We start from the raw sequence: 15,316 nt of genomic DNA, 5'->3' as shown, positions 1-15,316 counted from the left end.
ACGCAGTGGCACTGGCTGATCTGCTCTCCAGCGCGCACTGTAGTGTGGTTTTGGCAGAGCGTGGAGCTGAACCAGGGCTCAGAGCCAAGAGAGGAAAAGAGGGGAAGGCTTGGTGACCAGATGCTTTCTCTTCTTCTGACTTTCGCTGGGTCACTTAAAAATGACATGGAACCCAGACTACGCTCCTTCCTCTGAATGACTTCCAGCCACATCCCTCTCCAACGCCCAACTGGAGGCCACTCTATTTTTAAATTTCTCTTGGGAAGTAGATTCCAAAATTTCCCTTCAGTCTTCCCATCAGGAGAGTCTCTGATTTCCAGTAAATCCAGGGTCACATAGTTTTCTATATTCATTTGTATTCAGTTTGCATAAATTAACATGCCACAGAGTCATGAAGTCCTGGACTCAGAGACACTGCAGTCGAGGGAGATAACGCAAATGGCTCCAACTTTTGTTTTCCTGGGAGGCGGTGGAGGAAGGCCTCAGCCAGAGCAAGAGGGAGAGAGAGGGAGAGAGAGGGAAGAAGGGAGGGAGGGCGGGCGGGCGGGCGAGTGCACAGCAGTTCTGACTCATAGGCAGGAGGTCCTGTCATCCCCCCTCAACCCCTTGACCTGCAGGTAGATCCTCACCCTGGACCCACTGAGAACTCTATTAAGGGGTCCTCTGTTTTCTGGATGCTGAAGCTTTATCCTCAATGTGTTGGAGCCTATGAGAGGGGTTTGGAGTCATGTGGTGGGTTTTGGGGTTAGGTTCGGTGGCATTTGACCTGAGTGAAGAGGGATCCCCAGATCTGAGTAAAGGTTGGAAGGGAGCAAAGCTGGGGACAGATGTGGAAGGAAGAGAGACAGAGAGTCTCACTGGAAATGACACAGCCCGTAGTGGGGCAAGGGGAGCCCTGGGATAGGAAAAGGAGGGAGAGGGTAGAGATAAGAAGGAGCAAGAGTGGATGGGTGGGTTAAGGCCAGTTGACGGGCAAGCACCGCACGGCTAGTTAGCGTGGAAAGTAGACTTTTGTTATCTAGGAAGTTAGTGATCAAAGGTAGAGCGCGTGGTCAGGCGGATCTGCCTTTCCTTCTCTTCCTTGCCAGGCAGGTGTTAGACTGGGGTTTCTTGCTGGGGCCTGGAAAGTCATCCTTTGGGTCTGCCCAGGAACTGTCTGAGGTGTCACAACCTGAAAGTGCAGATGACAGAATTTAAAGTGGTTCCAGGTGAGGCCTGACAGCAGGATGGGACGTCGGGTTGTTATTCCAGGAGAAGGAATAAGTCACTCAGCCCACACATGCAGTTCATTTTCCCAGTGGCCAAGACACCGTGGAGCCTGAGTGAAAAGTGCTCTCCACGGCAGAGGAATGGAGGGAAATGGAGTGGTCCCCACAGACAGGGGAGAGGGTGGTACCCAATAGGGTGCCCCATGTTCTAAGCCATGGAGTTTGACTGCTGGCTGTAGGCTGACCACTCAGCAAGTGTAGGGGCAGATACCTTCTAATGCCAGGTACTCTGTGGAATTCAGCCCACGGGGTTTGAGGTCAAGGGTGTGGGCTTCAGTGCCAGACCCCTTGTGATTTAATCCTGGCTTCACCACTTGGATCAGCTATTTGATCTTGTCTGTGGCTCAGTTCTTTCATCTGTCAAATGAAGATAATGATAGAGTTGCAGAGAAAGAACTAAACGCAGTAAACCCTGTAGGGTTCTTAGAACAGTGGCTGCCAGAGAGGAAGCACTCAATAGATACAACTATGATTACACCCGGCCGCCCCAAATAATATGCAACAATATTGTGTAACTTGGAGAGAAACATGGGGTGGGCTCCTAGTTTCTTGGCTCTGTGCCCAGTGTGGCAGCTGCTCGTACCATTTCAACTCAAATTAATGCAGCCACAACAAGAAGCTGTGTGGATGAGGGCCAGGCACGGGCTCTGATGAGGGCCAGGCACGGGCTCTGGCCAACCACAGGCTGGGAAGTGACACCCTTAGCTGACGATGCTTCTTTTCTCCCCTCTCTTCGGGAGGGGAGTTTGAAGGAAAAGAAATGACTCCTTTATTTGTTTGGCAGGAAGGAGCAAATGGACTGGAGGGAGGGATCCCAACAAGAAAAAAGTCACGGGACCCTCATGACTTGTTTCTACCAGTCACAACAGAGGACTCCTTAAGAGGGTCTGCTGGTCTGACATCTTTGGATAGGAGGGACCGAACCTCAGTAGTGGAGTCTGCTCATGTCCTGGGCCTCCCATCAGTTAGAGCTGGCGGAGGGAGAGGAAGGCGGTGAGAGAGGATACTGGAAGGATGGAATATGCCTAGATGGAAGGGAACCGCTGGTGGACCGCTGTCTTTACAACAAACACTTATGGAGACCCTAATATGTGCCGAGCTCTGTTTAGGAACTGGGGACCCAAAAACAGTAAGATATGGCCACGACCCTAAAGGAGACGACAGGCTATACCAATTAAAATCATTATTTTAATCCCTTCTTGACGACCGGGGTCCTCCGCAGATGCCATTTCTCCCCCACCGCCCCTGGTCTCGGACACACGGACAGACTTAGGGACTCTCGCTGTGGGCCTGAGGTCACGTCCCTGATGGCACAGCCACATGGTTGTGTTCTGTTTATCACCGATTTGCAGGGCTGAGTATCTCGTGGCCAAACGTGGTGAGCTGGTGCCTTCCATAAAGTTCTGAGAGGCTTCTTAGCAGGCTGTTCTCCACCTCGTTACTATTCAGAGCCCAGAGCAATGTGCCCAGCCCCCCCACACCCACCCGCCCATGTTTTCTCCAGCCCTTGCTTCTCCCTCAAGGCCCAGCCCCTGGTGCTGTGGGATGTCTGGTGGCCTAGCCTGGGGTTTCCACTCCGGGCCCTGGCCTCCTTCTGTTTGGAGTTACCAAAGGAAACAGACTTTCATATAACAGAGTTGTTTCTCTCGGGCCCAGACATAGAGTTGTCCTCCTGCCCTATCACACCTCAGAGAGCTCCTCAACCTGCCTTCAGTTGTCATCAGCCTATTAAATTCACCGCCCCCGGATGCCCAGAAACTTCAAAACCAAATGCTAGTCGATGCTTGAGTTCAGAGAATTCTTGGACTTCAAGATCGGAAAGGACATACTTGTATCTGGGGTACAGTGAGATGGGTGGAGGAGGGCTGGTCGCACTGATCCCGACTTGCTCCATCCGCGACCACGCCCCCATCCGTGTCCGAAGCCTGGGACCCAGCCCAGTGCTGGAACAGGCCGCTCTGGGCACAGAAGCTGGCCAGCATTGGTTTCGCTCCTTGACCAGGAGGCCAAAAGGACATTGTCATATTGAAGCAATGAATGTGAAACAGAAACAAGTGGCTTTAGTTTCAGGAAGTCAGAAGTGGAAGGCAAGCGTAGCCGTTCTTGGAGACCCACGGTATGTTTTGTGCCAGACTAGCTAGAGCTTAGCTACTTACTTGAAGTAAGATCTTGGGAAAGTCCCTCTCCTCTCTAGGCCTCACTTCCTCATATATAAAGTGCTTCTGGGATTAGTCAAGACCCTTCTGGACCTGGTGTGCTATGGCTCTAGGTGTCCCAGTAATCTATCACCCAGGGGTCAAAGAGCTCGAAGACAAGTGGGGAGAGACAGGGAGGAAGGGACTAAGACATGTCCGGTGGGAATCCTCGTGAGTGTAGTTAACTGAGAGCATTAAGAGAGGGAGATAAGAAGAGAGAAAGCGTGGAAGATAGAGGCGGCCACCGCAGACACCTCGGGGCCCCTCAGGTTCACTTTGTTAGAATGGGGGGGGAGGGGCGGGTGGCAAATTGTATTTTCCAAACTGGGCCATGATATTATTGCCACCCCCCACCCCGCATGCTCTTTTATAATGCAATCTTACCATTTCTCTATGAAAAGGTGGGGTCCAGTTCCTCTCCCTTTAAATCTGGGCTGGACTTACGACTTGCTTGTAACCAATAGAACGTGGGAGAAGATATGCCAGGTGGCTTCTGGGGCTTGGTCAGAAGCAACTTCCACTTGGTTATCTTGGGACACTTGCTCTGAGGGAAGCCAATCTGACGACTGAAGACCATCATGCTGGAGAGGGCATTTCTGTTGATAACCCCAGCTGAGTCCCACCTTCTAGCTATTTCCCTCAAGGCACCAGGCATGTGAATGAAGCTATCTTTAACTCTCCAGACCAGAGTACTGAGCGACTTCACTTGATACCACGAGGAACAGAAGAACTGCCCTGCCCAAATTCCTAAAGTCAAAGAATCTGAGATACAACAATGGCTGTTGTTGTAAGTCACTAAGTTTTGGGGGTAGTTCGTTATAAAGCAAAAGGCACTGGAACAGGATGGCATGAGAGCTTTAAAAATATAAGCCTCTTCGCAATGCAACACCCTTTAAAAAGTATAAGTAAGACTTTTAAGACTTTGGAGATGTTTGAGCTTTCAAAAATAATTGGGAAGCCAACTTTCAATTTTCCCTATTAAGGACATTACTACAAAACTCTCATTTTTCTATCAGTCACCATATTACATATCTTTTTAAAGTATATTTTGTTATGAAAAAAGGGGGGAAAAAGGCAGTGCATCCCATCATAATGGCCAACATGAAAAGGCTGAGCGACTTCGAATGTTGGCAAGAGTATGGAGCAAACAGAGCTCTCGTACATTCCCGATGGGAGTGCGAAATGGCACAGCCACTTCAGACATCAGCTTGGCACTATCATCGAAAGCTGAACATATGCATATATTCGGTTCTGTTCCCAAGTATATGCCCAACAGAAGTTTGTGTATATTTTTAACGAAAGATCTGTATGTAAATGTTCGTAGCAGCACTCTTCGTAACAGCTCCAAACTGGAAATGTCCCAAATGCCCATCGACAGCAGAATGAACAGATAAATTGTAGTATATCCACACAATGGAATACCGTATTGAATTATTGCCAGATTGAATTATTATAATCGTCACAAATTATTGCCAGAAAAATCACGGACAAATCTCATAAATGTGTCAAGGAAAAGAAACCAGAGTCAAAGAGTCCATACTACGTGAATCCATTTATATGAAGTTGAAAAAGCAAGCAAAAGGAATCTGTGGTGTTAGAATTTAGGATAGTGGTTGCCCTTGGGGGTAGTGCCTGAAAGAGAATGTGAGGGGGGCTTCGAGGGGTGCGATGATGCTCTGATTCTTCACCAGGTGCTAATGATATGGGAATGCTCACTCTGTGAAAAGGCGTCGAGCGGTATAGCTACAACTTGTACACATGTCTGTACGTAGTTAATACTTCAAAACAAAACGTTAAATAACAGAAGGCAGGTCATGATCTCAAAGCAAAGGATAAGTCTTTAAAAAACTAATTTCGCTTTATGAAAGTTTCATGAAAAAATTACTGTATTTGTTCTTATTTCTCAAGTGTCTCCGTGGACCAGTGTAAATTGCATGATGGCAGGGTCCTGGGGCTGTGACAATGTCAGTGGGAAAACATACCACGAGGAGCCGAAGAACTGGGACACTCAGGTGTGATTACTCAGGTGTGACCAGCGTGAGTGGTCAGCATCAGCTGAGGCCGTGGGAGGCAGGCCACTTCCAAGGCAGGTGCTTCTTAGTCGCTCCTTGCTGCTGCACTCATAGTCCACACGCAAACTGTCTCGTGTGCACGCGGGCGCACGACTGGAAAGATTCTTCCCGTCCTTTTGCAGACCATGGCACACGTAGAAAATGACAGCATTGGGACAGCACACTGGGGTGCCAGATGGGGCTCTTGACGCCAAAGCCGACGGCCCTGGTCCTCCAGGTGGCCCCAGAATGAGGGGTGTCAACACCTGGGCACACCTGTGGGAAAGCTTGGAGAGCGTGTGGGTAGACACGGGCCCCTGTTACACATTTCAAGTTCTCTCAGCAGACAAAGGGGAAGGGTCTGGGCTTCCCTTGCCTTCTGCTCCTGGAGACCCCAGCTCCGCACACCGCTCAGCCAGCCCTGGATTACAGGCCCCATGGCAGTAACAAAGATGGTGGGGTTCAGGGGAGCTGTGTAAGCATTCTGGGTCTCTCCTTAATGCCGAGGCCTCCCCTCTGCTTCCAGCCTCCTTTCCCACCACACCCCAACCCCTCCCCACTTCACACACCCCACCTTCTCCCTCGAGCATACGTTATGTCCTGGGCACGCTGCACTTGTCTGTTGTCTAGGAACATCTCCCAAGCCCCAAAACGCCCGGGCCCTTCTCTTTCTCCGTCATGTCATGCCATTCCATTCTCTCTGCCAGGAGTGCTCGGCCTGTCGTATCTGCTCAGAGCTCCCCTCCTCTCTGAACACTGCCCGAGGCCGCCATCACATTGTGATCTGTATTACCGGTATGCATTCGTGTGTGTGCGTGCGCGTGCGCATGTGAGAATATCTGATTTCTTATCTTGCCCATAAACAATTGTTTCTCAAATGACTTCCAGGCTGCAGAGGGATCCTGACAATAAGTCCACCCCCATTCTTATTCTCAGTGGTCACTCATTGTCTTGAGTGTGAATTTCTCCACCCCGCAGGGGACCTGTCTTGCAGGCCGTTCCCTGCTCCGCCACTCCACGGCCAGGGGCCTGGAGCCATGCAGCTTCCTTACCCAGACCCCTTCACGCCCCCCGCCCAGCGCACACTTCTGGGATTAGCATTAGGCTAATTGCGGTGGGGAAAAGGGAAAGGATGACTGTCACTCAGCCTCAGTCCTGGCTGACCTCATTCAAGTGCCAACCTGCAGGACCAGTACTTGGCCACAAGGGGCTCTACCCGGCGACTCTGCCCTGCGGAGGAGGGCTCTGTGGGAACGAGCAAAGAACCAACCACTCAGGAGGTCTCTCATCTCAGAGACCTCCAAGTGCTGAAGCCGGACAGCGCCCCCAACCTTGTCTGGCTTCTCCGGTTACCTCTTAGCCACCTAGAAGATATTGCTGTGTATCTTAACACATTCCTCCTTGCTTTCTCATGAGCCTCTCCTCTGACCGCCCCCTTTCCCAACCAACAGGCATCACAGGAGGAAGACTCCTCCACTTCGGTCAGTTCCACCTCCTTGAGAAGAGTGCCAAGCCTAAAGCATGAGCTCCCTGTCTTTCACGATGTGACATGGACTATTGTCCTCTTCCGTGTCTTCAACATCTCCTGACTCTCCCCTGTTCTGTCTCCCCACTGCCATCCAGGTTTGGGGCTCCCCTTCTCTGGCCAAGATTAATTCAATGGCTTCCTGGAGGATCTCCTGTCTCCAGACAACCCCCTGCCCATCAATCCTCCACCCTGGAGCTAGAATGATCTTACTCCCATTAGATGCTGGTCCTTCAGTGGCTCCCTCAAGTTCCAGACATCCACACGGCACCCCAGGATTCAGTTACCTGCTTCTGCAGCCTCGTGGCCCTCCTCTCCCCTTGTCCTCCAACCAGCAATACTGAGATGCTTGCAATTGCTCAACGCACCGTGATGTTTCAAGCCTTTGTACTTTACACACGTTCTTTTCCATGACCCGATGCTCTCCCCACCCGTCCCCGGCACCTCCTCCACCTTTGCCCTTGCTCCCCATACCTCCTCCCCCTGGCAGAGCCCTATTCATCCTTAAAACTGCCAATTTCTCTGTCAAGCCTTTCCTTGCCCCAGAACTTCTCAACGGATCCTGTTCCCAGAACATGAGTCTCTCACATCCGTCACTCGAAGCTGTGATAATTACTCACACCTGTCCTGTTTCCTTTACTGTCTCTGTGCCTCAGTACAAGATCCGGGGCCGGCACACAATAAATGCTGCTTGAAAGGTGTCACACTGGGGTTGCTCTCTCTCTGCACCATCATCTCTCACCTCGAGAAAGTTCTTGAAATGCTCTGAACTCCTGTTTGCTGATCTGCAGAATGGAAGAATGTGAGAATCAGGAGGGTCACGTGCATTAAAGACTATGAACAGCTAAGTGCTATGCACATGCTTTCATAGCATTTACTTCTTCCAGACTAGTGTTTACCTGCACTTGCCTGTGTGGAAATCATAAGATGAAAGGAATGTCATGTGATCTTTTTGTAATTTCCCTGCCCTGAGTCCATGGAAAAGCTGGTCAAGAGTAAACCATTAATTCTGCCTGCCTGCGGCCCCCAGTCTTCTCTGAAGCTCTGGGTTAATGATTCTGAGGTTGTTTTCTTCACAGGGCCCATTCTTATCTAATCTTTGGCACGGTCCCTTCTTTCTTAAGAATAACTTGACTCACTCCAATAATTCCCCATCCTGGCTGCAGTGCAGGTCATGTCAAAGGCTGGGGACAGAAGCCTGGGAGCCAGACTGAGCTCAAGGGTGGTCTGGACGCTTTTGAGATAAGACCAGCTAAGGGCTGTGAGCTCACTGGAGTTCCAAAACCAACTCACAGTGGCTTCCCAGCAACCACACCTCTCCTGCCCCTCAATCCGTAAACTCAGTGCTCATCTCTATAGAGTTTTGGAACGTGCAGGTAGGAACGCTGATGTGTTAGGTTCTTGCGCTGGCCCAATCTCCTTCGACTTGTTTGCTCTGCCTCCTCCCCACGCTGAAGACAGGGCTGTGCATGAGCACAAGTCCCACTATGCAACTGCAGCAAGTTACTTTCTCTGAGCCTCTGTTCTTTCATCTGTAAAATAGGGATATCATTCCTTCTTCTCCTAATAACCAAACAAGGGTTCTTGTAATAATGTGCCTAGGAGAAATGTAATTTCAAGACACCGGACCTTTCAGACATAATACTTTTGTACCTACATCAGGGTGAAAATATAAGAGAAGGCATCGGTTAAGGTGTCTCTGAGGCAGTAACTTCATCACAATTGCCGCAATGATTGTACCTCTAATTTCAGAGATATTAAAATGTGAAAAAAAAAAATACAACCACCATGTACCCACCACCTTGTTTAAGAAATCACCCTCAGCACTGAAAGACTTGAGTTCACCAACTCGATGTCTTAACTTTCCGCTCTAGAGAAAACTGTTGTGCTGTTTTACTTTCTATTTTTGTCTAGTTTTAGCGAACATGTACCCCATGCAGTGTATTGTTTAACCTTGTTTTTGAACTGTTCTCTAAATAGAATTATATCCTATTCTGTGACTTGTTTTTTTTAAAAAATAATGAGTTTATCTATGCTAATGTGGTAGCTGCCATTCATTTTTCACTATTATCCCAATCTACTCATATTCTACTGTATTATCAATTCTGTTATTGGAAATTGGGCTGTTTCCAGTGTTTTGATAGTTTCCAGTGTTTGAGTGTTTTTGCTAGAAACATGCTCATATCTGTCTCCTAGAAGGTGTTTCTCCAAGGTCTGCAGGAAAGGAATTGCCACGTTAGACGTTAGACGAGACTCCTCCCAACCAATGATGCTGCCTCCTCTTTTCCCTGAATAGCCCGAGGGGATGCGAGTCCTGTTCTTGCTTTGTCTGTGGACCTTTGGGGGAAGAAATGTTTATAAAAAAGGATTGGGAGATCGCAGAGGTAGAACCTCCCAGACCATAGTCCAGCTTTCAGTCATGACTCTGGGGAACAAGGACGGTAAAGAGTTGAGGCCAGATGGAGCACTCCTGTAGCCCCGGCCAAGCTTGGCGAGGTCAGGCTGCTCCTGACTGCAGCACAGGCTGCAGCTCAGTTGACATCACAGAATCCACTGTGAGGTCATGACTGGGCTTCGGGACATAGAAATTCAGACAGAATGCAGCATGCCATTCTCAGACCGCATTGTTCTTTATTGAAACTGCAGTAAGGAAAGCTGGAATCGGCTCTCCAGGGATCCTCCCCTGAGCCCTGGCTCCCGTTGCAGCTTCCGGCTCTGGGTCCTATCAAAGGGCTTCGAAGGTCACTTTCTCCCTGGTCTCAGGTTTCACACTATCAGCCGTGTCCAGCCCTTGGCCACTCTCTGTTACCTCCGTGCTGGTCTCCATGCTCTTCCTCTCCGTCGTCTTAGTCAAGATGTCCACATCCTTACCATGTGGCGAGGCCACTGCTTTTGTAGTAAGATTGGCTTTGACATTCCTCAAGAAAGAGCTGATCCTGCTGAGTCTCTTGGTTGTGGAACTTGAACTAGTCGTAGACGAGCTCCTCCCCGATTTGTGAGAGATCCTGGACTCCTTGGTGATGGGAGCGTGGCTGATGCCTTTGTGCGTGATGACACGCCTGCCGCCCCCTGGGCTGCCACGGCCTTTCTCCTTTTTGTCATCTCTCTGTCTGGCCGAGGACCGGCCAGCTGATTTTTGGAATACTTTATCTCCCCCCGCCTTGTGTCGGTTTTCAGACACCCTGCGGTGACGGGAGCTCCTGAGAGCTCTGTCCTTCTCCCTTCGCTCCCTCCTCTCCCTTCTGCTCTTGTGGGCTTCAGCCCTGGAGGGAGACACGTGCTGCCGCCTTCTCCCCGGTTCTCTCACGCTGCCTTCCGTGGGCAGGGTTGAAACGAGAGCTGCCACAGCTGGATCGTTGGTTATTTCTGCAACAGCCTTGCTAGTAGGTTCTACTTTTGCTGTCGCAGTAATCGTTCTGGCCTCTGGGGAGAGGCTGGTGCTGGAAGGACACTCTGCTGGCTTGTCTGCAGCACCTGCCAAGGCCACTTTGATGCTCTTTGCGGACATGTCGGCAGCGCCCGCAATGGCTATCTTGGTTTTGTTTCCTCCTGGACTCATGGTAGCTGCCCCTGCTATGGCTGTGCTCAGCTCTTCAGAGGCAGCAGACTTGGTTATCGCCAGGCTCAGAGCGCCGGCCGTGGTGCCTGCTGCCGCCCCTGCCGACACCCCTGCTGACACCCCTGCTGACGACGCTTTGTCAGGCTGTGTAGGTTTTGTGTGTGAGGTGGCCACGTCGGGCATGGCAGTGGGATTGTGGGAGTCATATTGGGTTCCCTCCCCGCCAGCAAAAGCTGCAGAGGTGACCCCAGACACCTCAGAGACCACGTAGAGGCTTCGGATGCTGACCTGGTCCTGATCCCCTTTCCCTTGGAAGTCGGCTGCTGTCAGGCTCCTCCGGTCCTCCTCCTCAAACGCGGGCACGCACAGCATGTCCTCGGCAGGTGTGGCGTAGGTGCTGCTGTTACTGTCCACTGGCGGTCGCAGGAGGTGAATGAGCTTTTCCCAATAGGCAAAGAGGTCTTCCCGCGCATTCAGAGGGGGACACAGCTGCAGGTAGCAGGAGCGGCCAGTGGCGAACTTCAGGCGCAGCTGTTGCTTCTCACGGTCGTGAATGGAGATGCGCACAAACTTCAGGGGAAGGAGCCTGGTCAGTTCTAAGGCCTTGGCAGCCTTGCGGCTTTTTCTCTTGGTGACTTGGCCTTGCCCAGCAGGCTGCTCACAGCCGGTGGCGGGTCGGGCCAGCAGCATGACATCCGGCAGAGGGAGGATGGGGCTGGTGGACGCAATGCCCACGGTCACCATTCGGACGCGGTTGTGCACGTCGATCACTTCTCCCCTTTTGGTGATCTGGATGAAGTCGCTCTCAAATATAGGTGCGTACTTGAAGATGTCATACTCTCCCTTGTACAGCTGTCGCTGTAGCTTCCCCATGGCGGTATTGAACATGCCCACGCCGGAGCCACTCTGGGCCGTGTAATATGGTAACAGAGACTCGCTGTTCATGGCTGTGACTTATTGTGAGCGAGCGGTGCTGGCAAGGCAGGCCCCAGGCTCTTCTTTTTCTGGCCCCTCTGGCAGAAGAGGGAGCAGCAGTGCTCCCTGTCACGCAGATGGCCCTATGGCAGGTCTCTCAAGCCCGCCCCACCCCGCTGGCCCCCCTGTAGCCTCACAGCCTCCCAGAGGCAGGGCTGGGGGTGGGGGTGCAGGTGATTCCAGTGGGGATGCTGGAGGGCGCCTGGACCCCGGACTGAACCTCTTCGAGGGTGTAAAGATGTCGAGTGGGCTCCCCCTCCGCCTCGCCTCGCCTCCACCTCTGATTTTTTATTTCCCCAAGAGGCTGTGAACTCCACTCTCTCAGCCTAAAACCCCTGCGCGGCCATATTTATCCTCTGCTGCCCTTTGTGAGGTGTCACTGTCACATACCCCTTTGTTCCCATCCCACAGCCACCCCCTCATGGCAGGGCCACCATCAGCCCCCCAAACACCTCATTGTCCCCACAGACGACAAGTCTACCTGCCAGGGACTCAGTTGGGGACCAACATAAAAACTGGACAAAAATCTATAGAAACATAAGATCATGGGATAAACTTGAACAATTTGAGCTCGAGGTTTAATTTTATCGAATAACCTAAAGTTGACCTGTTCTTTCATAAAATCTCAGTACATGTTGATGATAATGACCTTTAATAATAGCATTAAAAATTGCTTCCCCTGGGCATCATGCTATGTTCTTCACACAGGATTGCAAGAATCCATTGAGTGTGGAACTGTTGCCACCACCTGCATTTTACAGGTGAAGCAACGGAGATGGTATCACTTGCCTAAATTCACCCAATTAATGGTAGCAGAGGCAGTGTATGAATGCAGGCCTAGCTGATTCTAAAACCTTTGTCCTGAACCCCTACAGTACTTGGCCTCACAAAGAAAGCTTGGGCTGACCAAAAGCTTGGATTAATTTAACTACCTTCAAGAAGACCCATTTTGTGCATTATTATAAGTTGCACGATTAATCCTGTATGTGTGTATATGTTATGGAAAGAACTCAAGACAGTGGCTGGACTAAGTTGGGAATTAAATTATTCAGGGGTCTATCTCATTTCTTCCTCCTCCACTATGCTTGTGCAAACAGTCTGTGTGTGGAAACCTAGTTATTCTCTCTTAAGACCTCCAGTGAAATGGTGGGGCATTGGGGCATGGTAACCTGAGATGTAAGCTTCAATTCCAGGCCCTCCTGTAGAACCTCTCTACCATGCAGAAGTGGTTTGGGAGCACCGACACCTACGGGGAGCATGTACCATTTTACCTCCTGCCTTATTGCAAAATAACTGTTTTATAAATTGTTACATGGACATTCTGAGAGACCCCTGTTCCCAACCCACTTATCTCCCAGTTTGATGTGATGCCCGAAATCCCACCTAGGAGGTTCATTCCTTGAGGATAAGGCTGTTTTTCTGCTCAAATATACACATCTGTCCATCAACAGGTAAATGAATAAACAAAATTTGGTCTGTCCATTCAGTGGAATATTATTCAGCCATTAAAAGGAATGAGGTGCTGATACATGCTACAATGTTGATTAAAAACCTACTGAGTGAAAGAAGGCAAATATGAAAGGCCACATATGATTCCATTTATATGAAATATATATTAGAGGCAAATCCACTGAGACAGATATTAGATAATTGGTTGCCTAGGGCTGGAAGGAGGGGAGAATGGGGAGTGACTGCCTAATAGGTACAGGATTTCCTTCTGGGGTAATGAAAATTTCTGGAACCAGTGGTGTGATTACACAGTACTGTGAATGTACTGAATGCCACCGAATTGTACACTCTAAAATGGGTACAATGGTACATTTTATGCTGTCTATATTTTAATCACACACACACATGTACACACAAACATGCATACATATACTCCTACTCAGAACCCTTATAGTTAAAAAAACATAGGTTTCAGCTTTAGAAAGGCCAACTGTGTGACCTCGAGCAAGCTACCCAGCTCTTTACTTCCTCATCTGTCAAATGGGGACAGTAACAGTTGCTGGGAGGACCGAATGAGATAATGTATACAAAAGGCTGAGCAGATTGTCTCAATAGATGTTCCTCTTTCTTATCAGCATTAGTCCTCAACTGGCCCTTTAAGTCTTGGTGTAAATTCCTTCCTGAGAGCAGTTTTCAATAAGACAAAGAGAGAAGCTTCTGGGGTTAGAGAAGACAGAATGATCGTGGGTAAACCTGGCCTTCTCTGAGGTTTTACCTCAGGCGGATGGGCATAAGTACTGTTCACCCCACAGAGAAACTGCCTGAACGCAACATGTTCATGGGGTGGGGATGAGGGGAGAAAGTTTGGTTTGGGTTTCAAAGGTTTGTTCAAAACCAATGGGGAGATATTAGAATAAAGATAGTCAGCATTTTAGCTTTTTGCAGAAAGTGAAAAATTCAAAACCTGCCTGTGGCCAGAACAATTTAAAGCTCTTGACTCTGAAACAGGTGTCAGGCCAGATCTCAGGGAGGGGCGAGGGGACAGGATGAAGAGGTCCCGTCCAAGTTTATTTTCCTAGAGGCCCCCAAACTTCCCTCTCCGTCGAATGTAAAACAAGATGAACTAAATAACTTGATGGTAAAATGATATTCATCCTTTGTTTTTATTATTAAAGTATCAAAACATAAACTTGGCTACAGAAAACAAAACTATTTTCATGCATTTGTGTAAAGAACTTACAGTTCCATTAACCAAAAACAGTGCGTTTCTCACATCAATTTTTCTTGCCATAGCCACCAACCCCCTCTTTCCTCTCCAATCCACGGCTGTCCGTGGCAGCTTAGAAATTGTCTCGAGTTTTATAACAGCTGATCGGTGGCACCTATACCCACAACCATTGTGTAAATGCAAGGAATTTTTTCCCCTCCACCAGGATAAAGAAAAGATTCTCTCCTAAAAGAAGGGGTGAATCGGTACTTCCACCAAATGGCTCTTTACAGATTAAGAACTACCTCTGATATGCAATTAGGACACCTGTGCCATAAATGATAGTTTAAAGGAACCATACCCAAGCTCAAAAGAGTAGGCACCATTCGCGTGTGTGAATTTCAATATTGAATGAAGCCAATATCTCTTTGAAGAGCAGCATTGGTAGCGGAGCAGTCAGTTTTTATTTCTAGCCTGCGAGTGTTACCTATGTGCAGAGCAAAGAGCAAGGGATCCTAGTTCTGGAATCAAATTGGGTGGAATGCTTTTCTTTGAATCATGACACCAATCCCATCTAAAATTATTCTTTCTTCCTCTCCACCCTCCCCTGCCACTCTTTTATGATATCAGAAATACATATTTGCAACAATGAGACACACATTTGGACATTATAATAAATGTAATTCAAGAGTTCTGTGGCAGAATGTAAGGTGTCTGTCCATGGCTCAAGTTGAACAAGTGTACGTTTTAGGCTTCTGTACATTCAGATAAACGGATAGTTGAGGTATTTAGCAATTCAGATTTTATAACAAAATTCTGTTTTAACCAAACAGTTGGCCTAAAGGATTTACTTGGTGCTGTGTTCCAAGGATTTTTAATGAGAAATTGAATATCAGATGCCACAGACTGAAGAACAGGATTGAAAGTCAATTGTCTCAGCTAGTGGCACCCCAAAGAACAAAGGAGAGCACTTGGAGAATCTTTAAAGCTAAATAACCCTCTCTCCAACCCAAGGAGAGGAAAGGGGTGGGAAGTGACTAGATCTCAACAACCAACTGATTAAAAAGAACAGAGACCAGCACAACAC

The 15,316-nt window shown here is 49.1% G+C and overlaps 1 protein-coding gene across 1 annotated transcript; it reads right to left on the bottom strand.

Annotated features, from left to right (window-relative positions):
- Positions 1 to 9,764: 9,764 nt before the first annotated feature.
- FAM71A (family with sequence similarity 71 member A) lies at positions 9,765 to 11,543 on the bottom strand. The gene has a single exon (XM_006907883.1). The coding sequence runs from the start codon at positions 11,541 to 11,543 to the stop codon at positions 9,765 to 9,767; it is 1,779 nt and encodes a 592-aa protein (XP_006907945.1).
- Positions 11,544 to 15,316: the final 3,773 nt, after the last annotated feature.

The sequence above is a fragment of the Pteropus alecto genome, unplaced genomic scaffold (assembly GCF_000325575.1).
Source record: "Pteropus alecto unplaced genomic scaffold, ASM32557v1 scaffold101, whole genome shotgun sequence".
Classification (NCBI taxonomy): domain Eukaryota; kingdom Metazoa; phylum Chordata; class Mammalia; order Chiroptera; family Pteropodidae; genus Pteropus; species Pteropus alecto.
The sequence above is the reverse complement of the archived record's forward strand: the minus strand, read 5'-3'. Positions and strand labels throughout refer to the sequence as shown.

Excerpts from the sequence above, each read along its gene's own strand:
- FAM71A (XM_006907883.1), bottom strand. The coding sequence starts at position 11,543 with ATGAACAGCGAGTCTCTGTTACCATATTACACGGCCCAGAGTGGCTCC.